Consider the following 24,613-nt stretch of genomic DNA (forward strand, 5'->3'; position numbering starts at 1 on the left):
TAATCCCAGCTACTTGGGAGGCCGAGGCAGGAAAATCACTGGAACCTGGGAGGCGGAGGTTGCAGTGAGCTAAGATTGTGCCACTGCACTGCAACCTGGGTGACAGGGCAAGACTGTCCCAGAAAAAACAACAACAAAAAAAACTTAAAATTTTTCAGAAATGCACTTGTGAGTTTGGGTCTTGCCTTTTATTCTGTGCTTTTAGTGATCTGAGCTGTTGTTTCTAGTCCAAAAGATAACACTGATTTTATTAAGAAACATCATTACAAGCAGGGGTTCATGGACTAGGTTCTTACCTTCTGAACCATGAGCTAGACCTTGTCTGGAGGGCGGAACCTGGTGACCCGGGCTCCCTGAGGCCTTCTCAGCCGCGGGCCACATGGGGCCGGTTGGGCAGTGCTGGCTGCTGCTGAGCCTCGTGCTCTCTCACAGGCTATCATCTGCGCGATCGCTGCAGTGGACGAGGTGGACTACAAGACGGCCGAGGAGAAGTACATCAAGGGGCCTTCGCTGAGCTACCGGTAGGCTACTCCCGGCGCTCGCTCCAACCACTTGCATCTCTGCCTTCCAGGTTGTGTTTCTACGGGCAGTTTGACTCCAGGTGCTGCAGCCCCTCCCCCTCATGAGGTGGTCCAGGTGCTGGGCAGTGAGCTGATTACACATGCTGAAGCCGCTGCGGGTCACTCCTGCCCTCCAGGAAGGCTGGGCCCGGGTCTCCCAGCTGGTCACGGTGGGCAGCACGGTGCCACGGGCGCGTGCCTGGGCCATGTCTGTTCTTAATCTCTTTTTGCAAGGGTTGATGTTTGCTTTTTGAACTTTCCTCGCCTCTTTCCGCAGCCCCATGGCTGTGTGAGAAGTACAGCGAGATGAAGCAGCGGCAGGGCCCGGTGCTTTCCAGCAGCCAGAAGAATGCTGTGATCAAGATGTTTCTCTCACATCCGTGTGCGTAGCCTGGATGTTTGGCCCCCAGAGCGCCTAATCCTGTCTCTGGGCATGCGGCCAGGCCTTGCTGGGAGCCAGGCGGGGCCCACGGGGCAGTGACAGGCTGAAGACTCAACTAGAGTCAGGGACAGGGTCTCCGGCCAGGGCGGCTTGCGCAGCCACCGACGTCTCCTGGTCCCACAGTCACAGGAGACTCGTGGTGAAGACACTGAACTCCCTCACCAGCCCCGTGTCCTCCCTGGGCAGGGCAGGAGGGGCTGCTGGAGAGGCCAGGGAGGAGGAGGTGTGGGGCCTCGGTGTCACTGGCAGGCCCCCCCCGCACAGCGCCCAAAGGCGGAATTTGGCCTTGTTGAGGGAGTGTTGGCCCGGCTGGCTTACCGAAATAGGAAAGGCCTTCAGATGCAGAAACTGGGTGTTTTCCTGCTGGATCTTCATGGTCCCCTTGTCATGCTTGCCGTAAGAGTAAGTGAGGTCCGGGGAAGTCAGGTCAGAGCCAGCACGCCTGGACTCAGCCTCCTGGGTTGTCCTCTCCCTCTGTCTCAGAAGCCTCTTCACCCTCCACTCCCATCTGTGGAAATCTTCCATCCTCCTGATTTTTTTTTTCCAAGTCTGGGTTGCCGACATCAAAACCCGTTAGGAGTTCATCACGGCTTCTAGTTACCATCAAAACCTCCAGCAAACTGTGAGAAACGGTGCTGGTGCTGTGATGGAGAAGTTGGTTGGGTTGAATACACAGGCTATGATTTTATCATGCCGGGGACGTGGTCAGAGTAACAAGGCCAGTGAGCGGCATCGCATTTGACCTTTGGCCTCAGTGGAGCCTTGGGTCACACACTGGGTGTCCTGGGACCCAGTCCCCGCCCCCTGCACGGTGTTTCCCAGGCCCTCTTGTCCTTTTCGAGTTGCACCATGAGCTGCTCTGCACTCTTCCCAAGGCTGTTCTTTTCACGCCTGCCTTTCTCTGGTGCTGCTGCTGGCGTGCTCTCCCCTATTTCCAGGTCTGTTGGGGCGCACATCAGAGCCGGCAGCCCTTGTTGGTCTCTTGATCCGGGGCAGCCCTGTTCCTGAGAGGGGTTGCTGGCTAAGCAATTGTTCTAATTTCCCTTTACAGGGAGGTCACTTAGTAAGGACAATTTGGCATCTCATACTCTTTCGTAAAAAATTATTTTTAGCCAGTCACAGTGGCTCATGTCTGCGATCCCAGCACTTTGAGAGGCTAAGGTGGGAGGATCCCTTGAGCCCAGGAGTTTGAGGCTGCAGCGAGCCGTCATCATGCCACTGCATCCTAGCCTGGGTGACAGAGCAACACCCTGTCTCTAAAAATAAATATTATTTTAAAACATTGTTAAGGCCGGGTGTGGTGGCTCATGCCCATAATCCCAGCACTCTGGGAGGCTGAGGTGGGTGGATCGTGAGGTCAGGAGTTTGAGACCAGCCTGGCCAACATGGTGAGACCCTGTCTCTACTGAAAATAAATAAATAAATAAAAAAAGCCAGGCATGGTGGTGCGGTACATGTAGTCAGTCCCAGCTACTCGGGATGCTGAGGCAGGGGAATCGCTTGAACCGGGGAGGTGGAGGTTGCAGTGAGCCAAGACTGTACTACCGCATTCCAGCCTGGCGATAGAGCGAGACTCCATCTCAAGAAAAAAATTACACGTAGCATAAAAGTTCCTGTCCTCCCCTTTTTCAGTGTACGGTTCGATGGTGGTGAGCACATTCATGCTGCTGTGTAGCCGGCTCCACTGCTCATCTCAGAACTTCATCTTTCCAAACTGCAGCTCTGTCCCCATCAAACAACTGCCCTCTTGTGTATACACACATACACACGCCCACACACACACACATATATATATTTCTTTTTTTTTTTTTTTTTGAGACGAAGTCTTGCTCTGTCACCCAGGCTGGAATGCAGTGGCGCGATCTAAGCTCACTGCAACCTCTGCAACCCCCCTACCCCTGGGGTCAAGTGGTTGTCCTGACTCAGCCTCCTGAGTGGCTGGGATTACAGGTGCCCGCCACCACGCCCAGCTAATTTTCGTATTTTTAGTAGAGGTGGCATTTCACCATCTAGGCCACGCTGGTCTTGAACTCCTGACCTTGTGATCCACCCACCTCAGCCTCCCAAAGTGCTGGGATTACAGGCGTGAGCCACGGCGCCCGGCCTCTCTATCATGTTCTTTTTTTTTCTCTTTTTTTGAGATGGAGTCTTGCTCTGTCACCCAGGCTGGAGTACAATGGTGTAATCTTGGCTCACTGCAACCTCCGCCTCCTGGGTTCAGGCGACTCGCCTGCCTCAGCCTCCCAAGTAGCTGGGATTACAGACATGCGCCACCATGCCCATTTTTTGTTTTGTTTTGTTTTTGGTATTTTTAGTAGAGACAGGGTTTCACCGTGTTAGCCAGAATGGTCTCGAACTCCTGACCTCGTGATCCACCCGCCTCGGCCTCCCAAAGTGTTGAGATTACAGGAGAGTGACCACACCCAGCCCTCTCATATTCTTTAACACACAATGATGAATTACTAAAATGAAGACTCTTGTTTTCTGAAGGGAAAAAGAAATATTTGACAACCAGCTCCTTGAAGAGCGGAAACGGCGCCGTTGGTGATGGAGCAGCCAGCTGTGCTGTCAGCGGGGCCTGGCGGTGGGAGCGCCTCCAGTGTGCATGAGCGTGTCTGAAGATGGGGGGCTCGGGCACATTTGCGTTTGGGCCTGTCTGTGCATTCTGCATGGCTGTCCTGATTTCCGTACTTCTGGAGAACCCATTTTGTTAACATTGAAAGCCAGTTCTCTTTCCCTGGCAATTGTTTTTCATTTTATTTTTGGCATTTTTTTCAAGACACCGTTCCGGAAAGGCTTTTGAAAGGACAGAAGCGTGTTCGCTGTGCGTCAGTACCCGTGACTGTGCTGTGGTTTCTCCCGACGTACACGCTGATCTTGTCTGTGGCATCTGTTATTAAATGGGAGGTTTTAAGCATCTGCCGTGACGATGGAGCTTCGGAAGCGGGAATGGTTCTTCCGGGTTTGCTGTTTTATCTGTTTCCCCCTTGTGTGGTTTCCGCCTGCGACAGTTCCAGAATTTGCTCTGCCACTCAGTGTGCTCTGCAGCTGTGAGGAAACAGCCTTCGTTAGAGGCGGGAGCAGAGACGAGCCGCTGCTCTGTGTCGTGTTTGCTGTGGCTGCAGGGAGAGGCGCAGGACACGCACCTTTCCAGGGGCCTCTGTGCTCCGCACTGTGGTTGAGTGGACCACAGCGCACAGCCGCATGCCCTGGCTGCCGTGGGCTGGACCACCTCCACCTCCCCCGCCCGTGCACCTGGCCTGAGTGAGTTTCCCTGCATTGTGTCGTCACTGCATGGCCAGTCACCGCGGTCGTCGGCCCGGATGGCTGTGCTGGCCGCAGCAGTCAGGGTCACTCCGGGAGCCCTGGGGTCGAGTGAGAAGAAGGCCTTGTCCTGTGCCCCACCATCGCAGAAGTGCAGCCTTTGTATGGAAGCCCAACTGAGCTCCCGTCTGGAGAAACGGCTTCCAGGCTGTGGCTGCCAGGTCGGCTCTGGTCCACAGTACGGTGTCGGGCGGTGCCGGGTCTACAGGTTGTTGAAGGCTGTGACTTGGTGGGGCTCAGCCAGGCTCCAGCAGGGTCACATGTGCTGTTAAGAGCAAAGCCACAGACAATGAAGTGTCCATTCTCAGCCGATGCTCTCCAGGCTGCGCCTGGACAGCAGTGCTGGTGAACTTCCCAGGGTTCCAGGGCCCGGTGGCCTGGGGGCTGCTTTCTCCCCACTAAGTGGGCTGCATCTGGCCCTGGCTGGAGGCCTTATTTTGAGGGGCCATGACCCTCTTCCCCCAGGCCCTCCCCAGCTGACCACAGCCACCGGAGAGGAGGTCAGAACACGATTGTCTCGGGGTGCAGGGCGCTGAGCAGGACGAAGCCTCAGGGACTCTCGTATTGGGTCCTTGGGACTCGGGAAGTGCCAGGGGGCGGCTGCTCTGGGACTCGGTGTTCACTGGCCTTTGTTTCACTTGATTCTGCTCAAATCCGAGAGCAGGAAACCCGGCCCTGGCCTGGCAGCTCTGCCTCCTGTGCCCGCACGCTGGGGTCTGTCTTGTCGGGAGCAGTGGGGCAGACCCCCGACGGCCCTGGTCCCCTGCCGGTCACTCTTTCAGGGACAAGAAGCAGCCAGTACCACCGCCTGAGGAGGGGCGCAGCAGCAGCATTGCGTGTATGGGCCTCGTGCTGCCTCGTGGAAAATCCCCCCAGCCGCCCTCCACGGTGGGTTCCTGAGGGTAGGACACGTCGCCACGGTTTTGTGGGAACCACGCCCCCCCGCGGGAATTTTTCTGCTGTTGTGAAGTAGTTTTATCCATTTGCTTCTCTGCTGACCTTGCCAAGTTGTTTGAGGTGGAATTAAACACCTCCCAGATCTCTGGCTTGTCTTTTCTGAACCTCCAAACATGTTCCACCGTGTGGGTTGTCCAAGCTTGGAAATGGGGGAGTGACTCTGCCGTCCTCAGGGACACGGCCTGGCCCCACGGTGGATTCCCACCTCACTGGCGGGCCTAGGGTGCTGTTTGAACAGCAGCCAGAGGCCAGGCGCGGTGGCTCACGCCTGCAATCCCAGCACTTTGGGATGCCAAGGCGGGCGGATCGCCTGAGGTCAGAAGTTCGAGACCAGCCTGGCCAACATGGTAAAATCTCATCTCTACTAAAAATACAAAAATTAGTCGGGCATGGTGGCGGGCGCCTGTAGTCCTATTTACTCAGGAGGTTGAGGCAGAGGCTGTAGTGATCCAAGATCGCGCCACTGCACTCCAGCCTGGTGACAGAGTGAGACTCCGTCTCAAAAAAATAAACAGCAGCCAGGGGCCTCACTGGGGTTCATGCCTGTGGCCCCAGCTACTGGGGAGGCTTAGGTGGGAAGATCACTTGTTTGGAGGCCAAGGCTTCAGTGAGCCGAGATCGCACCACTGCACTCCAGCCTGAATGACAGTGAGCACCTGTCTTGCAGCGAAGCCCTACCCAGCAGGTGGAACCAGAACATGCCAGAGGTCCCCGAGTGCGTCCCACCCCGCCCGCACCCTCTGCCCTTACTGTCCTGTGGGCTCTGAGGCTGTCAAGGCCGCTGGGGCAGGCCCTGCCTGGGCGCTTCCCTCAGTAATGGGGGGTCGTGGGTGCTCTGGGTTGTCAGCTGGGCAGTTGGGTGGGAGTCGGGGGTGCTGACCTGACAAGCACGGCCAGGGAGGAGCATTCCAGCGCTCTGAGGATGCCAGCATGGGTGGTCCTGGGCCGCCCTCCCCACAGCATGGCTGGCACGCCTCGACTTCCTCCAGAGCCCCAGGAAGACAGGCTTGACCACATGCACACACGCTGGGAGACTCCAGGAGCCGTGCCCTCAGAAGCCTGCACGCTCTGCTCCTCCTGACAGCTAGCTGACCCTACGACCCCACCTGACCTGTCCCTGGCACCGAGGACATTGGACCTGGGTCCCTGGGGTGGGGCGTCCTGGGTCCTGCTAGGTGCTCAGTGGTTCCATGCCGGGGGCTCCCGCCTCTACCATCGTGATGACCACAGATGTCCCCAGACATGGCCTGGTGCCCTGTGGAAAACTGCTGGCCACAAACCATGGCGTCCTTCCCCTGACCCCTGCCCCCTGCCCCTTCCCTCTGGCTTGGCCCAGCTGGTGTCTCAGAGCCTGCGTGCATGCTGCTGCCAGCCCCCCAGCCGCCTGGCCCACACTCCCCAGCCCCCTTCACTGAGCCGCAGAGACCCCCATGTCCCTGCCAATGCTTTTTCCAAAGCTGGTGTCAGTTGTTCCCAGCAGTGCAAGGGGAATTGGGGTCCCCCTCCCTGGGGCAGCCGCACCTGTCTGATCGCTTCCAACAAGGAGACCTTGGTGGCCGCACAGCGCACTTCGTCCATCTTAAAAGGGGCAACACAGGCAGGCAGCGAGAATTCCAAACCACGGAAGCCTCACTCTCATGGACCCCACTGCCTGAGGCACTTTCTGTTTTGCTTTTTGTTTGTTTGCGACGGTCTGGCTCTGTTGCCCAGGCTGGAGTGCAGTGGTGCAAACATGGCTCACTGCAGCCTTGACCTCCCCGGCTCAAGCGATCTTCCCACTTCAGCCTCCCAAGAAGCTGGGACCACAGGTGTGTCCCACCACGCCCGGCTAATTTTTGTGCTTTTTGTAGAAATGGGGCTTGCTGTGTTTCCCAGGCTAAGTAATCCTCCCACATCGGCCTCCAAGGTGCTGGGATTAGAGATGAGAGCCACCGCAGCTGGCCTGCCTGGGTTCTTGTGCCTCTCTGCCTCCCTCCCTGTGCCAGCCTCATGCCCCCTTCTCACCTTCTCCAATTCTCACTCTGACCCCACTCTGGGTCCTTCCCCTCTCGATGGCCCAAGCTGTTTCCGGAACTGCTGCCTGCCCTCTGCTCACATCCTGCCTCCGCCCCATGAAGCCAGCTCCTCCATGTTCCCTGTCTCAGGGGTGTCCTCCAGGGCCCGGAGTTCCTGAACCAGATCCCTCTCTTCCCCACCTACCTCACCCTTCCATCCAGTCAGCCCATCAGTCAGCCCGCTTTGCCCCAGAATGCCACCGCAAAACCCAGCGGCTGGAACATTCTCCACGCGGTTTCTGTGGGACAGGGATCTAAGAGCAGCCCGGCCAGGTGTTTCTGGGATGGCTTCTGGGGCTGCAGTCCAGATGCTGGCTGGGGCCACATCAACTGAAGGCTCCAGCGGGGCTGGGGGTCCAAGGAGCCTCGCTTGGGGCAAGGCATGGGAAGGAGGCTGCGGTTCTCCTCCACGTGGGTCAAGCTGCCGGAGCGCCCGCCCTCTGTAATGGCCAGCTCGCCTCTGAGTCAGCGGCCCAGGATCCCCAGCAGCTGCACCCGAGTATCATCGCCATTCTGTTGGTCACACGGAGCAACCTCGGCTGAACATGAAGACCCTGTAGGGGCTGGGCTTAGTGGCTGACGCCTGTAATCCCAGCACTCTGGGAGGCCGAGGTGGGCGGATCACCTGAGGTCAGGAGTTTGAGACCAGCCTGACCAACATGGTGAAAACCCATCTCTACTAAAAATACAAAAATAGCTGGGTGTGGTGGTGGACGCCTGTAATCTCAGCTACTCAGGAGGCTGAAACAGGAAAATCGCTTGAACCCAGGAGGCAGAGATTGCAGTGAGCTGAGATTGTGCCATTGCACTCCAGCCTGGGGGACAGAGCGAGACACAGTCTCAAAAAAAAAGACCCCATAGGAAGGCAAGAGTCTGAACAGCAGACACAAGCCCAGGGGCCCTGTCATCCCAGCAGCCCGAGGACCATCCCCCTGGGCCCCCACTGAGCTCAGCTGCAGTCTCCACCCCATCCCCCACCACCAGCACTAGGACTAAGAGCCGCCAGAAACCCTGGGGCTGGCTTCACTGTTCCTCCCGGGAGGAGTCCAGGGCAGCTGACACATGACCCCGACATGGCACGCCGGGGACGGGAGAAATTCTGCTGTCCCTGACCCTGTAAAAAAGACCCACAAGCAAAATCTCTAATGAGCAATGTTCTACAGTATTAAGTCCTGCCTCAGAACTGCAGGGCATCAGAAACAGGAACGCCTGAGAAACGGCCACGGTCCCAGGAGCCTAGGAAACACCACGCCTGATGCCACGTGGGGTCCTGGATGGAGCCCTGGGCCAATAAAGGGCATTACAGGAAACCCAGTAAACTGGATAGAGTGTAGATTTTGGTCAGTAATAATGTATCGTTCACATTCATGAACTGGGCATAGGGTACTTAGAACTCTAAATTATCCTAAAAATATTTACATAAATTTAAAACCAAAACCATGGCTGGGCGCGGTGCCTCACTCCTGTAATGCCAGCACTCTGGGAGGTCGAGGTGGGCGGATCACCTGGGGTCAGGAGATCAAGACCAGCCTGGCCAACATGGTGAAACCCTATCTCTATTAAAAATACAGAAATTGGCCCGGCGCGGTGGCTCAAGCCTGTAATCCCAGCACTTTGGGAGACCAAGACGGGCTGATCACGAGGTCAGGAGATCAAGATAATCCTGGCTAACACGGTGAAACCCCGTCTCTACTAAAAATACAAAAAAAAAAATTAGCTGGGCGCGGTGGTGGGCACCTGTAGTCCCAGCGACACGGGAGGCTGAGGCAGGAGAATGGTGTGAACCTGGGAGGCGGAGCTTGCAGTGAGTGGAGATCACGCCACTGCACTCCAGCCTAGGCGACAGAGCAAGACTCCATCTCAAAAAACAAAACAAGGCTGGTCCTAAGTTCCTGGCTTCAAGTGATCCTCCTGCCTTGGCCTCCTAAAGCGCTGGGATTACAGGTGTGAGCCACCATGCTGGGCCCCTCCAATCCTTTTGAGCTGCCCAAGAACAGAGACCAGGTCTGGCTTTGTTCAGCAGTGGGCCCCTAGCCCATGGCACAAATTCAGTAAACACCTGCTGTGGTCCTCGAGGGTCCCTCAGCTTTGCTTCTCAGCCGTGCTCACCTAATTTGCGCCTCTGTTTTCTTTTCTTTTTCCTTTTGTTTTTTGAGATGGAGTCTCGCTCTGTCGCCTAGGCTGGAGCATGGTGGCATGATCTCAGCTCACTGCAACCTCTGCCTCCCGAGTAGCTGGGATTTAGATATGGGGTTTCACCATATTGGCCAGGTTGGTCTCAAACTCCTGACCTCAGGTGATTTGCCTGCCTCGGCCTTCTAAAGTGCTGGGATTACAGGGGTGAACCACCACGCTGGCCTTTGCCTCTGTTTTCGTAATCATAAAACCGGCAGAAAAAAACCTCCAGTGGAATTATGAAAATTTGTTGATATGCATGCAGAAAGCGTTCTGCAAACTCTGTTTTGCTAGTTTGGGCGTTTAGTGTTGTTTTTTATGTAATTAGTACAGGCTGTAAACTTAGCAATTTAAGCAAGATGGAAGATGAGGGTTTGTCAGGGAAGGGGGAAGTTTGGGCTGAAATGACCTCTTGGGGGTGGGTAGAGGAGGCTTTGGGGTTGTTAGGTCTGAGCCCTTCTACCTTCAGATGAGTCCACGTCCTGACTCCTCCTCTGCAGAATGGGGTCATGTTCCGAGAAGGGGTCCGGGATAGCTGCGAGGCAGCCGGACCAATCCTGAACAAAAGACACCAATGATCCTCAGGGGCGCTAAAACTTTTGCCGAAACCCGGGATCGAACCAGGGACCTTTAGATCTTCAGTCTAACGCTCTCCCAACTGAGCTATTTCGGCTGGGCGGCAGGGGTCGCTCTCGCCGCGACTCCGGCCCGCGCAGCGCCTTCCCCGCGCAGGCGTAGCTGGTTTCGCGTCAGCAGGACGCACATACTTTATAAGGTCTCCCCGGGCGCCGGGCGGCATCGCTGTCTCTGTGGCGCAATCGGTTAGCGCGTTCGGCTGTTAACCGAAAGGTTGGTGGTTCGAGCCCACCCAGGGACGCGCGGGCACTTTTGCCCTCCTGTAATAACAAAAAGATGAGTATCGCCTCTGTTTTTGTCGGGCTGCCGCAGACTCGCGGCCCCTACGCGCGCACTCCGTTGACCTTTCCGTCTCGGGTGATCCGGGGCTGCACGGCGCAGGCACGACCACGGAGGCCAAAAGCGCAGCGGAACCTCCCGGCTCCGGGTTTCGGTTTCCGCACGCGCTCCGAGCTTCTTTGGGCAACGGCCCCGGGGACCCGGAGCGCTCAGGAGGACGGACCTCAGAGGTTGTCTGAAGGCCGAGGCCAAGATGGCGGCGCTGTCAGGTGAGCGCGGCGCCGGCGGCGGGTGTGGGGCCGCGCGGGTCTGGGGCCGTGGGAGCCTCGGGAGCCGTGGTGGCTTCGTGGGTCGGTGCCGGCGTCATGGCCGTCGTCCTCTCCGGGCTTCTCCGAGCCGGCCGCTCCTCGGGCTCCCGCCCGGCTTGTGATGAACGGTCTCCGTTATTGCGTCCAGGGTACCGTCGGGGAAGCCGAGACCCGGCAGGTCATGACACAAGCCCCCAGCCCCAGGAGGGCGCTCAGGGCGGAGGCTGGAGGTGTCCCGCTCACGTCCCCGAGACCAGGGCACGGCCCGCGAGGCTGCCCTTGAGATGCCCCGGAGAGAGCGTGGCCTGCCTGACATGCTGGGAAACTGAGGCCCATTGAGGGTCCGAGACTCCTCGAGGTTACAGGGCCGGGCCTGGAAAGAAACAGGACCCAGGGCATCCAGACCACCCTGCCGGACCCTCCACCTCCCTCCCCAACCCTGTGGGGTAAGGGCCTCTCGCAGAGCGGATCTCAGCCTGTCCCGCTCCAGGGACTTTTTTGGGTTCAGCTGAAGCCTGCCGACCCCTGCTCAGATAAAGTTATTATAATGCATGGAATAAAATCCATAGAATTGCAAGGAAACCAGTTACACGGAGAGGCAGTTATTAAAAGATTGTCTTGAAACCTGATTGGCTACTTAGTAATCTAAGCGCTTTCCTTATGAACGCGATCTAGCGGCAGGTCTAACTAGGACTGTGGTTTGGAAGGAGTGAGAATTGCAAGTCAGGCTTTGACAATACGGAAATGTCTGCAACCCCTGTACCATGGCTAGGAAACCTCTGTGATTCCTCTTGGTGAAAAGTTACAGGTCCTGCTAATACTGCCGTGTTTTGTTGTCTGTGCTAAGAATTTTTTATTTTTTTTTATTTATTGAGACAGAGTCTGCCTCTGTCACTCAGACTGGAGTGCAGTGGTATCATCTTGGCTCATCACTGCAACCTCTGCCTCCCGGCTTCTGGCACTTCAGTGTCCTGTGTAGCTGTGTGCACCATCATGCCTGGCTAATTTTTGTATTTTTAGTATAGATGGGGGTCTTGCCACGTTGCCCAGGCTGGTCTCAAACTTCTGAGCTGAAGCAATCCTCCCACCTCAACCTCCCAAAGTGCTGGGATTACAGGCCTGAGCGTGAGCCACGGCACCCAGCCTACACTAAGAATTGAACAAAGGGCTAATTTTCCATAAGATGCTGATGACAACAAAGATATTTTGTTTTTTTATTCCAAGCAAGTTCACAGTTCCTCACCAGGCCCCTTGTTAAGAATGCCTGGCCCACGGCGTGGTGGCTCACGTCTGTAATCCTAGCACTTTGGAAGGCCAAGGTGGGCAGATCACCTGAGGTCTGGAGTTCAAGACCAGCCTGACCAACATGGAGAAACCCCATCTTTACTAAAAATACAAAATTCTCTGAGTGTGGTGGTGCATGCCTGTAATCCCATGTAATCCCAGCTACTGGGGGGGCTGGGGCAGAACAATCGCTTGAACCGGGAAGGCGGAGATTGCAGTGAGTCGAGATCGCACCATTGCACTCCAGCCTGGGCAACAAGAGTGAAACTCTGCCTCAAAAAAAAAAAAAAAAAAAAAAAAAAAAAATGCCAGACGCAGAGGCACAGAATCCCATCACCTCAGAAGTTCTCAGAAGAGCCATTTCCTGCGGCCGGGCGCGGTGGCTCAAGCCTGTAATCCCAGCACTTTGGGAGGCCGAGATGGGCGGATCACAAGGTGATGGGCGGATCACAAGGTCAGGAGATCGAGACCATCCTGGCTAACACGGTGAAACCCCGTCTCTACTAAAAAAATACAAAAATCTAGCCGGGAGAGGTGGCGGCGCCTGTAGTCCCAGCTACTCAGGAGGCTGAGGCAGGAGAATGGCGGAAACCCGGGAGGCGGAGCTTGCAGTGAGCTGAGATCCGGCCACTGCACTCCAGCCTGGGTGATAGAGCGAGACTCCGTCTCAACAAGAAAAAAAAGAAGAGCCATTTCCTCTGCTAGGAGCTTATCCAAAGTCCTGAAAAGCTTGGGAAACTGACGCCCGGAGTGGGGCAGCTCCCACCAGAGCCTGGAGCTGGGCAGTTAGCCTGTCTGCTGTGCCCAGCCTCAGGCATGCCAAGAAGTAGGTCACAGGCCTGTGTCCTTCAGAGAGTTGTGGCCTGGACGGGGCCATGGAAAACAGCAACCCCGGAGGAAGTTAAGGCTCGGGTGAGGGAGGGGCTCAGAGGCAGGAGAAGGCTCCATGAACTGCTGCATTCGGGGGCATCAAACCCTGGCCCTGGCCCTGGCCCCTGGAAGCTGCCTACAGCCTCTCCATCGGGCCTCACCCCGCATCTGCTGGGGCCACAGCAACAAAGTACCATCACCCGGGCAGCTTAAACAACAGAAGCTGATGTTCGCACAGTTCTGGCCGCTGGAAGGCCAAGACTGGGGGTCAACAGTGTTGGTTCCTGCTGAAACCTTTGTCCTTGGCTTGCGCATGGCCATCTGCTCCCTGCATCTTCCCTCTGTACGTGTTTGTATCCTGAAAGTCTTTTCTTACAAGGACACAAGTCGTATCAGATGAGGGCCCACCCTCATGACCTCACCACATTATAATGACGCTTTATTTTATTTTTTGAGATGGAGTCTCCCTCTGTCACCCAGGCTGGCGTGTGGTGAAACGATCTCAGCTCACTGCAACCTCTACCTCCCTGCCTCAGTCTCTCAAGTAGCTGGGATTACAGGTGCCCGCCACTACACCCAGCTAATTTTTGTATTTTTAGTGGAGACGGGGTTTCACCGTGTTGCCCAGGCTGGTCTCAAACTCCTGACCTCAAGCGATCCACCTGCCTCGGCCTCCCAAAGTGCTGGAAGTACAGGCATGAGCCACTGTGCCCCGCGATTAATGACCCCTTTAAAGACCCCTTCTCCAAAAGCAGTCACATTCTGAAGTCCTGGGGTTAGGGCTTCAGATACAGGTCAAGTGGAGGGACATAGTTTAGCCGTCACCAGCACCAAGCCTGCCTTTCTGGCATCTTCCTTGTGAGCCAGGATTCCTGGCACCTCCAGGCGTTTCCCCCCCTGCAGAGTGCCCCTGGGTGTGGCAAGGCCCTGCTCTGGCCTCAGCCTTCGCCTTGGGAAGGCTCTCCCAGGAGCCTTCGTGCAGGCGCGTTCCCTCCTCGGTGCTTCCTTTGAGGCTGGCTCCTCTAGGGGTGCATTGCTGTGTAGGCTGACGTGGGCAGCGCCCTGCCTGCTCAGCCGACTACAGATTCCTGGAGGATGGGGCCTGTGCTCAGCTGCGTGGGAAATCCCCGAGCACCAGCCAGGGCCTGGAGCACCCAGCACACGCTGGTCAGGCACAGCTGAGGACAGGATGAGCACTGGGCACCCAGGGAGGCCCTGGCATTGCCAGGGTGGCAGGCACCCCACAAGCATGCATAGATGGAGATAGAACCCGGTGCCGGCAACAGGAGGACCTGGGGTGCTGGTGTAAGCGGGACGCCCCGGGCATCTGAGCTGAAACCTGCCTCATGAGAAGGGGCCAGTGGTGTGCAATTGTGAGGCGGGGTGTCCCCCGCAGGGGAGCAGCCGGCGCGGAGGCCCTGGGGCAGGAAAGCAGCAGGTACCGGTGAATATCGCCAGGGCGGGGAGACGGGGCAGCATTTGGGTTTCTTCTGGGGCCATGGGGTCTCAAGCAGGGGACTAAGAGTCGCTCATATTCTGAAAACCCCCTTGTTACCTAACGTTTGTTAAGTGGCACTTGAGGTGGGGTCAGAGCTAGGCCATGCGGGCAGGAGCCTGACAGGGAAGTGCCTGGAGGCTGGCCCTGTGGCCCATCCAGGGGTCCTGAATCGGTGGCCCCTGGTGCTGCCCGCGGCTCACTGTCCCCACCCCTGTGGTCCTCTCTGCAGCTCCTGGCCCGCGCGGCTTCCGGATCCTTGGTCTGCGGTGAGTGCCTGAGTCTCCAGCCCTGAGCTGGGAGGGGCCTTCAGCAGCGCCAGACGAAAGGGGGTGGGCCCTTGTGCAGGTCACGTGGTGCGTTAAGGCCAGGATGCAGGTGACGGTGTGCACTGCACGCTGCACGTGATGTGCTGGGACCCTCCCTGGAACAGTCCATGCAGTGGCAAAGGCTGGACAGTCAGGAGGAAAACCCTGTGGGCCTGGCTCAGCACCGTCAGAGCGCACCGCCACTCGTGATGGGAAGGCATTCTGTGAGCTCTGTGCAGATGGCAGCCACGGGCAGGCCTCCTGGAGACCCAGGCGACTTGACAGGGTGGTGAGGGCGCATGCCCAGGGATCTGACCTTGATCACATGTGAAAGGCCTGGTCCCAGTTTCCTTCTGTGGATGATCCTGCGACCGTCCTTGCTTGGACACTGTTGACCTGCTGGGTACATCACAAAAGAAACTCCATTCAAGTCTGGGCCATCATTCGGGGTCGAGGCAGTGGCCAGATGGCCCCAGGGGCTCTGGCCAGCGGCCCAAGTGCTGACGGGCAGAGGCGAGAGCAGTCCCGCATCAGGGAGGGGAGAGGCAGGACAACAGTGCGTGCGACTGGGGGAGTCGGAGGGGCCTGGGACGGCCACTGACCCGCGCTCCATCTCCCGGCAGCTCCAGTGTGGGCGCGGCTGTGCAGGCACGAGGTGTCCATCAGAGCGTGGCCACCGATGGCCCAAGCAGGTGAAGCTGGCCTTCTGGGGGAGGCCATACCCCCTGCCCCACCCCCGCCCCTCCTTCATTTCCTGCATCAGCGCCGCAGCCACAGGGGTGCCTGGATGGGGCGGGGAAGGGGTCGCACATCCTAGTCCCTGGCCTCATGTGGGTCCAGGCCTCTGGCAGTGGCCGTGGGGGCCGGTATCCGCCTCTGGGAAGTACCTGCGTGGCTGACGCCTCCTGTGCCCATGTGTCTCTGTGACAGCGCCCAGCCTGCCCTGCCGAAGGCTGGAGCCATGGTTCCCAAATCCAGCAGCCGGGGCGAGTATGTGGTGGCCAAGCTGGATGACCTCGTCAACTGGGCCCGCCGGGTGAGTCTACTATGAGCTGCAGGCCCTCCTGGAGCGGCAGGGCCTCTCTGCACACTCACAGGCAGACACATACACACACAAATGTACCAACACGTACACACACAACACATGCATGCACACATGCGCACATGTGCATGCAAGCTCACATGTATGGACAGACGTGTGTACATGCACCACACGCACAGTCATGCACACACATACGCACACACGCACACATGTATGCACACATGCACATATATGCACACATGCACACACGCACACACACTCATGTGCACGTGCACACACATCCACACGCTTGCACACACACACAAAAACATACGCACACATGCACACGCATGCACACGCGCACACACACATGTACTTATGTGGACACATGCATGTGCGCATATCCGCATGCACACAGGCACACTCACTGATACACACACACCCCTGCGGCCTGGAGCAGGCTGGACCCTCCCGGAGGCCCCTGTGCTGGCCTGGTGGCCTGTGGTTCCGTCTGAGTATTCAGACCCTGCTTGAAATGACCTCCTCCCTTTCCGTCATTCTCTTTCTGGCTTCTCTGTGTTCCTCTTGTTTCTCTTTTAAGGTGAAAGTGGTGTTTTAAGTTAAAAGGAGCGCGTGTGAAGGCAGTAGATCCTTCTCAGTACCCATCTAAAGCTTCCCCGGCCTGTGGCAGCAGCCCCCACGCAGCCCCTGCCATCCCCCTGCAGCGTGAGCACGGGCAGCTCCCTCCAGCGCCTGCGGCACTTGCCGAGACAGCCCAGGTTCAACAATGCCCCACTGACGAACGTTCACGGTTTCCTTTTGTTTTTTGTTTCCTAAACAACGCCACGGTGAACGTCCTGCCAGGGCCGCAGTGGTCCGGACAGGGATGCCCGCAGCAGGATAGTTTCTAATGGAGGGAACCCCAGAATGGCCACGGGCCATCCCGACACAGGCTCCTGGCGGGCAGGTGAGCCTGGCCATTTCTGCCCAGGCAGCCCTGCCTCGCTCTGTAGCTTGGCCCTGTCACCTGCCAACACAGGCAGCAGGGGCCCCTGCCAGGTCTCAGAGCTGTGTGCCGCGACAGCAGGAGCCGTGGGGGAAATGAGAAGCCACATGGGTGGAGGAGAGGGAGAGAGTGGCCAAGGAGATCTGAGAGGGCTTCCCGGAGGCATCGCACCTGGTATGCGGACCCAGATGTAGTTAATACAGAGAGTTCCCGGTTAGACCTGCGCTGCTACTCGTCTGTAGCCCACACGCTCAGAGAGTGGCTGGAGCCCCCTGTTGAAGTGGTGGGACTTAGGATACACTGGGTTCGCGGAACTGTGGGATGAGGACAGATCTCACCCGTTTCTATTTTATTTTGAACGTGGCTGGTGGGGCGCCCTTGACAACTCTCTTGGGGCCCGGAGGCCACCTGCAGGAGCCGCTGTGCCTCTCACCTCTGCCGGCTGCCGCCCCGGGACATGAGCCGGGGGTTCTAGGTGCTCCACGTGGAATCTCATGCTGCGCCACGCGGGGCTCCGGGGGTGGCGTCTGACCCGAGCCTGGCCTCCGCAGAGTTCTCTGTGGCCCATGACCTTCGGTCTGGCCTGCTGCGCCGTGGAGATGATGCACATGGCCGCACCCCGCTACGACATGGACCGTTTTGGCGTGGTCTTCCGCGCCAGCCCGCGCCAGTCCGACGTCATGATTGTGGCCGGCACACTCACCAACAAGATGGCCCCAGCGCTCCGCAAGGTAGGCCTCTTCCCCGCCGCCCAGCCGCCCCCAGAGTGAGCTGCGCACGGACCCCGCCTCTCTTCCAGGTCTACGACCAGATGCCGGAGCCGCGCTACGTGGTCTCCATGGGGAGGTGAGTGCGGGGCGGGGCGTCTCCAGGGACAGAGGTGGCGCGAGTGCTGGCCTGGCTGTGCCCCAATGGCGCTTATCAAAAGTGTCATTTACATTCGGTGAAAATCCCACGTGGTCCCAGCTCTGCCCTTCAGCCGTCTTGGTGCCTCCACCCCACGCAGAGGCGCTGGGGGTCCTCTCCCCAAAACGATTGCTCCCGTCCGCCCCCACGCAGCAGAGCCCACATTCCGCCCAGTTCTCTGCTTTACGCACACCTAAGTGATGACAAGTGCTGTAGATGGTTTTATAATCTCAGCCTTCTAACTTGCCATAAATTTTTTTTCTTTTTTCTTTTTTTTGAGACAGTCTTGCTCTGTCACCCAGGCTGGAGTCCCGTGAAACGATCTCGGCTCACTGCAACCTCCGCCTCTCAGGTTCAAGCAATTCTCCTGCCTCAGCCTCCCAAGTAGCTGGGATTACAGGCATGCACCACCACACCCAGCTAATTTTTGTGTTTTTAGTAGAAACGGAGTTTCACCATGTTGGCCAGGCTGGTCTTGAACTCCTGACCTCAGGTGATCTGCCCACCTCGGCCTCCCACAGTTCTGGGATGACAGGCGTGAGCCGCCGCACCTGGCCTTACCATCATTTTTAGTCATTTCCCCATAACATTGAAAGCTATTTAGTCTCTTAACATTTTAAAATATTTATTTATTTATGTACTTGAAGACAGTTTAGCTCTGTCACCCAGGCTGCAGTGCAGTGGCACGATCTTGGCTAACTACAGTCTCCACCTGCCAGGTTCAAGCGATTCTCCTGCCTTGGCCTCCCGAGTAGCTAGGATTACAGGCGCCCGCCACCATGCCTGGCTAATTTTTATATTTTTAGTACAGACAAAGTTTCACCACGTTGGCCAGGATGGTCTCGATCTCCTGACCTCATGATCCACCCACCTCAACCTCCCAAAGTGCTGGGATTACAGTCATGAGCCACCGTGCCCAGTCAATAGTTATTATTTTTATTTTTTAGAGACAGAGTCTCACTGAGTTGCCCAGGCTGGAATGCAGTGGTGCAGTCATAGCTCACTGCAGCCTTGAACTCCTGGGCTCTAGCGATCCAACCTTAGCCTCCCAAAGTGCTGGGATTACAGATGTGCTCCACTGTGCCTAATTTTTAAAATTTTTGTAGAGATTGGGTATTGGGAAGTTTACCCTTTTAAAGTGAGCAGTTCAGTGGTTTTTAAGCCACCACCTCTAATTCCAGAACATCCAGAACATCCCAAATGAAACGCTGTCCCCATCAGCAGTCACTCTGCATCCCCTTCCAAGCCCCGGTGCCCACACCTCCCCTCCCTGTCTCTGTGGATGGGCCCTTCCTGGACATTTCACAGAAACAGGATCACACGCTGCATGGCCTTCTGTGTCTGGCATCTCTCACTGAGCATGACATCCTCAAGGTGCATCCATGCGGTGGCCTATGTCCAAGCCTCGCTCCTTTTCTTGGCTGAATAATGTCCCACTGTGTGGATATATTACTGATCTAATTCTAAACAGAGAATTAGAATATTCCAGAGTTTTCATAACCGTCTCCTACTACTGGGCATTCAGGTTATGTCCATTTTTACGGCTGTGGGAAGCAGTGCTGGGAGCGGAGTCTGTGTGGTCGCCTGGGGTTTCCAGCTACCTGCCCCGGGTGGACCCCAGCACCTCACTGACAGAGCCGGAATCGGGCGAGGGCCTGGCGTGAGGCTCAGCCGCCCCATAGACAGGGGCTGAGTGTTGGCACGGTGGCTGCTTGAAGTGGCTTTTTGTTGACACATGTGATCCGACACTTTCCAGCCGCAGGAATCGATGGTCAGGAGCCCCCTCGGGAGGGGAGCACTGTTCCCCGAGTTAGCAGCCACGCGCGTGCTCGCGCCCCACTGGTCCCACGGAGGCTCAGGGAGCCTGTACATGTTTGCTCATTGCTTCTCCGTGACAAGTTCCAGCCTCGTTGGTGCTTGGCCTGCAGTTGAAGGCGGGTGGGGATGGGGCGAGGCCTCGTGGAGGGAGGGTGGACAGGGCAGGTCCCCGGCAGGTGCTCCTCACGGCACCTCCCCCACAGCTGTGAGGAGGGAGGGTGGGCAGGCAGGTCCTCGGCACGCTTCCCTCACGTCCCCTCCTCCACAGCTGCGCCAACGGAGGAGGCTACTACCACTACTCCTACTCGGTGGTGAGGGGCTGCGACCGCATCGTGCCCGTGGACATCTACGTCCCAGGTAGGGCTGGGACCACACCGCCCACGAGAGAGCTGGGGACAGGGCCAGCGCCACACGGAGCCTGGCGGCCCATGTGAGGGAGTCCCACACCCCCAACAGACGGCGGGCTCCCCCATCCTATGGATGAGCCGACTCCGGGCTCTCCGTCTTAGTGGCGCGTGTGCCCTGTGAGAAGTCGGCGATGTATTCAGCCATCAGAGGGATCAGAGGGAGCAGGGGAGGCTGAGTGGAATCCCTGACACTCGCCTGCTTTAAAGCAGTTTCATACGGTCCTGCCTGACAGAAACCAAAGACCTGCAGTTAGAAATACCAAGAGAGAAGGTTCCTGGAGGCCAAGGACACCGTCCCACGCCCTCACCCTCATAGAAGGGCACGCGGGACTTCCTTTGGCAAATGTGGGAGACTCAGTTTGACTGTGAGGTTAGGGTGAAGTTGACCATCAGGAAAGCAATTAGGAGTAATTGTTTTTTTGTTTTTTTTGTTTTTTTTGTTTTTTTTTTGAGACGGAGTCTCGCTCTGTCGCCCAGGCTGGAGTGCAGTGGCCGGATCTCAGCTCACTGCAAGCTCCGCCTCCCGGGTTCACGCCATTCTCCTGCCTCAGCCTCCCGAGTAGCTGGGACTACAGGCGCCCGCCAACACGCCTGGCTAATTTTTTGTATTTTAATAGACACGGGGTTTCGCCGTGTTAGCCAGGATGGTCTTGATCTCCTGACCTTGTGATCCGCCCGTCTCGGCCTCCCAAAGTGCTGGGATTACAGGCTTGAGCCACCGTGCCCGGCAGGAGTAATTGTTTAGTACCAGTATATCCCAACAGTATTCGGGCTATACTGACACTAAAAAGGAGCATTGGCTGCATACCTGAAATTCACATCGCACGGGGAACGTTCTTTATATCTGGTGATCCTGTGGGAGTCTTGCACCTCACGTGGTCCCACGAGGGCCACCCGGGGCGTTCACCTGGACACCATGGACAGTGGTCGCTGGTAGGCAGGCTTAGAGGTGGCACTCATGTGGAACAGGGGATAGAGGTCCTGTTCTTGGCCATCCTGTGCTGCAGCATTAGCGCACGCGCAGAGAGCCCAGCCCTGAGTCCCGAGTCTGGAGGGCTGGGCAAGCGGGAGGCACGTCCTGGCGCCTCTCAAAAGTGGAGGAACAGGTTCTGACTTTGGATTCCGCTTCCCTGGAAAGAGCGTTGATTTGCTCAGCATTCTGCACTGTTCAGGTCACGTAGGGGCAGTGGACAGGGCAGCCTGGACCTCGCTGTGACCCTCGTCAGCACAGAGAGGTCCATTCCGGGTCAGGAGCTCAGCCCATGCCCCTGGCATCTTCCTCTGCAGTGCAGACCAAAGGGGCAGGGTGCGAGCGTGGACTGTGCTCCTCCCTCCCTCCCTGCGGACTGTGCTCCTCCCTCCCTGCGGACTGTGCTCCTCCCTCCCTCCCTGCGGACTGTGCTCCTCCCTCCCTCCCTGTGGACTGTGCTCCTCCCTTCCTTCGACAATCTGGACTTGCCCAAACTCTGCCAGGTGGGGCCCAGCCGCCCTTTCCCAGGCCCTGTGGTGGCCTTGTCCTTTCCCACCTGTTTCCACTCCTGCTGTCCCTGTTGGGCCCTGGGCTGTGTCCTCTTGCTCAAGCCCTTTGCTCTGAGCCTGCCCGGCAGCTGGGGCTGGGGGATCCCCAGCAAAGAGCTCTGGCTTGGGGCTCAGAAAGGGGGTCATTGGGTCCTTGTGGGATGCCCGGGCCCTGGGCCGCCTCCCCTCCCTCCGCCCAGCCCCCCTGTCTTCATCTCTGTCCAGAGCAGCCCTGGGCCCTGCTACCCATTGCTAAGTGTGTCTGGTGAGCGCTGGCCCCCATGGAGTCCTGAGGTCTAAAGCCGGGGGCCAGGTTAGTGAGGTCAGCATCTTGTCCAGGAGGTTCCTGTGGCAGTCCAGGATGAGCCACGGGAGGAAGGCAGTGGGGCCTTGCCCAGGGGAGGACCCCAGTCTTCCTGCAGGGACGTCCCCCACGCCAGCTGCCAGCCCCTGGCCCCTGCGCCCGCCCTGGGCTACCAGCCTCCACCTTCAGGCTGGCACGGGAGGCCCCTCAAAAGCCGAGCCGGCTGCGCTGTGCACGTGGTCACACAGGCTCTGGCTGTGGGAAGGGAGACTGAGGCAAGGTCCCTGCAGGCTGCCCACCCACGGCCGAGGCCCTGCTCTACGGCATCCTGCAGCTGCAGAGGAAGATCAAGCGGGAGCGGAGGGTGCAGATCTGGTACCGCAGGTAGTGCCGCCACTGCCACCGGAGCCTGTCGCCGTCCTGTCCCCAGCCTGCTTTTGTCCCGTAAGGTTGTCAATAAATTTGCCCTCAGGCCGCTGCCTCCCAGTGTGGTGTGTGGGTGAAAGGAGCTAGGGACCTGGGGGGACCACAGACCCCCAGCAGCGTGCCGCCCTTGGGTTGGGGGTGGTTGGAGCAGAGCCAGGGGCAGGGACGGGCACTGTGCCCACCAGCAGGTCCTTTCCTGCTGCTCTGTGAAGACCCTGGTGTGGATGTCGCAGCCCAAAGTCCCAAGCATGGAAGGCCCCACACCCTTCCCTCCTGGGAGGGCCCTGACTCAGTCTCCCACTGTGCCTTAAGGCAGGCTGAGCAGAGCCCGTCTGAGCCTACCCCGGGGTTCAGAGTGTGGCTTGTGGCCTGTGTGTGAACTCGGGCAGGTCGCCACTGCCCTGTGGCCCATTTCCAGGTGGTGGGATGGGCTGGTTAGCTGAGGGCTGGGGCCAGGGAGATGGGGAGATGGCACCTGGTCCAAACCAAAGGGCTGCAGGGCAGGGCCATGAGCCTCACAGGCTGTCTGACCCCACTTTGGGGACCCTCTCCACCCAGGGCTTTCGGGGGACCCTGGCTTCACCCCACCAGCCCCTTCATCCGTCGAAGTCCAGTCCTCACCAGGGACGTGCATTCATTCAGCAAACGTCCCATCTTCCTGTGTTCAGCGCCAGACGCCGCCGGTGCTGGAGACCCCGCTCTGCAGGCCCACCCTGCATGCCTGCTGCGCACCAGGACAGTGCTGGGGACCGGCAGTTATGACAGGCCAGGCTGGGATGGGTCCCAGGAGACTGGGGCGGGGGTGGGGAGCAGGCGCCCAGCCTGGAGGCAGGACATGCGGGGGTGGGGACGGGGCATCGGCCAGCGAACAGCAGTCCCGGGCCGGAGTGCAGAGCACAGGAGCCGGCCTTCTCTCAGGGCACGGAGGTCAGTAGAGAGGGTGGGCAGGACGGCCCCAGGAAGATGGGCGGGCTGCACGCGCGTGAACGCAGGGGGCAAAGCGGGAGGCGTGGGGTGACCAGCTGGGCACAAGGGCCCGGACAGGCAGGACCCGGGATGTTCCTGGGGTCAGGCAGGTGGGGCTACCCCTGCACTGGGCCTAGCGGGGTTGATGCCTCCTGCGAGGAAACAACATCTGGAAATGGGAGGCTCGGGGCACAGGGCTGTCAGCAGCCACGCCGCTCCTGAGGCAGGAGGAGGAGTTCAGGGTGTGCCAGGGCGGGCAGAGAAGCGGGCTCCTGCCTGGGGTGGGCAAGGGTCCTTGTCTCACCCGGCCATGACGCTGCCACCCTCTGAGACCCCGACCCCACTGTAAAGGGTCAAGTGGCTTTCTTTCGTCTGAGGAAGGGACATCGGGCATCGGCTGGAGATGTCTGCCATGGGCAAGACAGTGGTGGGGGGGTCCTGGGGCTGCTCAGAAACCTGGAGGGGAGTCACCCGCTTTTCCTGTGTCCGTGGGATGGACGGGAGGTGAGGGAGCAGCCGCTGGAAATAACAGTCACAACACTCACTGTGGACCAGCCAAGCCAGCGCCGGTGTTTACTTCACCTCAGAGACCCGGCAGCGGGCCGCAGTGACCCCTCACGGAGAAGCTGGGAAAGCTGCTGGTGACGCACGGCCGGGATCAGCCCGGGGCTGGCCGGAGAGCCTAGGCTCCCGGCCAGGAAGGCACGGAGGAGGGCACGGCTGTGGCCAGGCCGGGGTGGGGGCTCATCCCTTGGTGACCAGGGGCGTGATCATCTGCGGGAAGGCGTAGTAGCGGCAGTCGGCCGGTGGGACCAGCGCCATCACCTCGGTACAGATGTTCTCCCTCCGGAAGCCGGCCTCCAGCAGCGCAGGCACCTGTGTCTCCTGGTCGGGGATGGTGCCAGGTCATCTCTGAGGGCCATGGGGGTCACGTGTACCCTCCCCTCATTGAAGAGTGTTTAGAAATGGCAAGGCCTGGGTGGACGGCTGCAGCTGCCATGGGGCATGTGGTAGGGCAGCCCTGGAAGCCCAGGTGCGAATGGGAATCTCCAGCTCCCCAGCGCCGGCAGCAGCTGCCGGGCTGTCCTGGAACCCCAGCCCCACACCAGCATCACCCAGCTCAAGCCATCCCCGGGGCACCTACTCCACAGTTCCCCAGACCTTGCCAGTATGGCAGGTGGAGCCAAAGAATCACCACAGAAAAAGAAGACAGGCCATTAGTTCCCATTTTCGAAGAAAAACTGCCCCAAGGGCCACAGGCACCCAGCCGGCTCTGACAACAGCAGCCCAGGGCAACCACATAGAGCCCTTCTCAGGCAGGCTGCCTCCACCAGGCAGAGGGAACAGCCAGACAGACACTGCTGAACCAGCGAAGACAGCCAGGTGGAGGCGGCTGGAGGGAGGGGGACACGGGGGGCTTGGGCCGAACCACACGGCACTGGGGAGCCACGGGAGGTTGTTGAGCTGGTGAGGGACTCTGATTTCCATTTTGTTTTTGTTTTTTTGAGATAGAGTCGGCCGGGCGCGGTGGCTCAAGCCTGTAATCCCA

At 58.4% G+C, this 24,613-nt stretch overlaps 3 protein-coding genes and 2 non-coding genes across 8 annotated transcripts in view; 3 read left to right on the forward strand and 2 right to left on the reverse strand.

Annotated features, from left to right (window-relative positions):
- LOC105527623 (PWWP domain-containing protein MUM1) overlaps window positions 1–5,365 on the forward strand; it is a 21,815-nt gene extending 16,450 nt beyond the window's left edge. For both annotated transcript variants that reach the window (XM_011964021.1, XM_011964022.1), the window contains 2 exons: window positions 433–521; window positions 3,493–5,365. In XM_011964021.1, coding sequence (XP_011819411.1) covers window positions 433–521; window positions 3,493–3,550 — 147 coding nt within the window. In that variant the 3' untranslated portion in view covers window positions 3,551–5,365. The remainder of the gene's footprint in view (window positions 1–432; window positions 522–3,492) is intronic.
- A 4,747-nt stretch (window positions 5,366–10,112) lies between these two features.
- Window positions 10,113–10,185, reverse strand: TRNAF-GAA. Its single transcript has one exon. It is a non-coding gene; the product is annotated as a tRNA-Phe (tRNA).
- Window positions 10,186–10,279: 94 nt separating this feature from the next.
- Window positions 10,280–24,613, forward strand: part of NDUFS7 (NADH dehydrogenase (ubiquinone) Fe-S protein 7, 20kDa (NADH-coenzyme Q reductase)) — a 37,222-nt gene continuing 22,888 nt past the window's right edge. Inside the window, exons 1-8 of one of the 3 annotated variants that reach the window (XM_011964019.1) lie at window positions 10,280–10,361; window positions 10,461–10,696; window positions 14,617–14,653; window positions 15,316–15,384; window positions 15,623–15,728; window positions 17,271–17,450; window positions 17,519–17,565; window positions 19,712–20,176. In XM_011964019.1, the coding sequence (XP_011819409.1) occupies window positions 10,681–10,696; window positions 14,617–14,653; window positions 15,316–15,384; window positions 15,623–15,728; window positions 17,271–17,450; window positions 17,519–17,565; window positions 19,712–19,877 (621 nt within the window). In that variant the 5' untranslated portion in view covers window positions 10,280–10,361; window positions 10,461–10,680 and the 3' untranslated portion in view covers window positions 19,878–20,176. Of the gene's footprint in view, window positions 10,697–14,616; window positions 14,654–15,315; window positions 15,385–15,622; window positions 15,729–17,270; window positions 17,451–17,518; window positions 17,566–19,711; window positions 20,177–21,962; window positions 22,156–24,613 lie in introns of those variants that run through there. The other 2 variants (XM_011964018.1, XM_011964017.1) reach the window with 2 other exon arrangements.
- On the forward strand, window positions 10,316–10,389 carry TRNAN-GUU. The gene has a single exon. It is a non-coding gene; the product is annotated as a tRNA-Asn (tRNA).
- GAMT (guanidinoacetate N-methyltransferase) overlaps window positions 23,741–24,613 on the reverse strand; it is a gene marked incomplete at its 5' end in the record, with an annotated part of 4,999 nt that continues 4,126 nt past the window's right edge. The window contains one exon of the mRNA XM_011964104.1: window positions 23,741–23,949. Within this exon, the coding sequence (XP_011819494.1) occupies window positions 23,809–23,949 (141 nt within the window). The remainder of the gene's footprint in view (window positions 23,950–24,613) is intronic.

The sequence above is a fragment of the Colobus angolensis genome, unplaced genomic scaffold (genome assembly GCF_000951035.1).
Source record: "Colobus angolensis palliatus isolate OR3802 unplaced genomic scaffold, Cang.pa_1.0 Scaffold64, whole genome shotgun sequence".
Classification (NCBI taxonomy): domain Eukaryota; kingdom Metazoa; phylum Chordata; class Mammalia; order Primates; family Cercopithecidae; genus Colobus; species Colobus angolensis.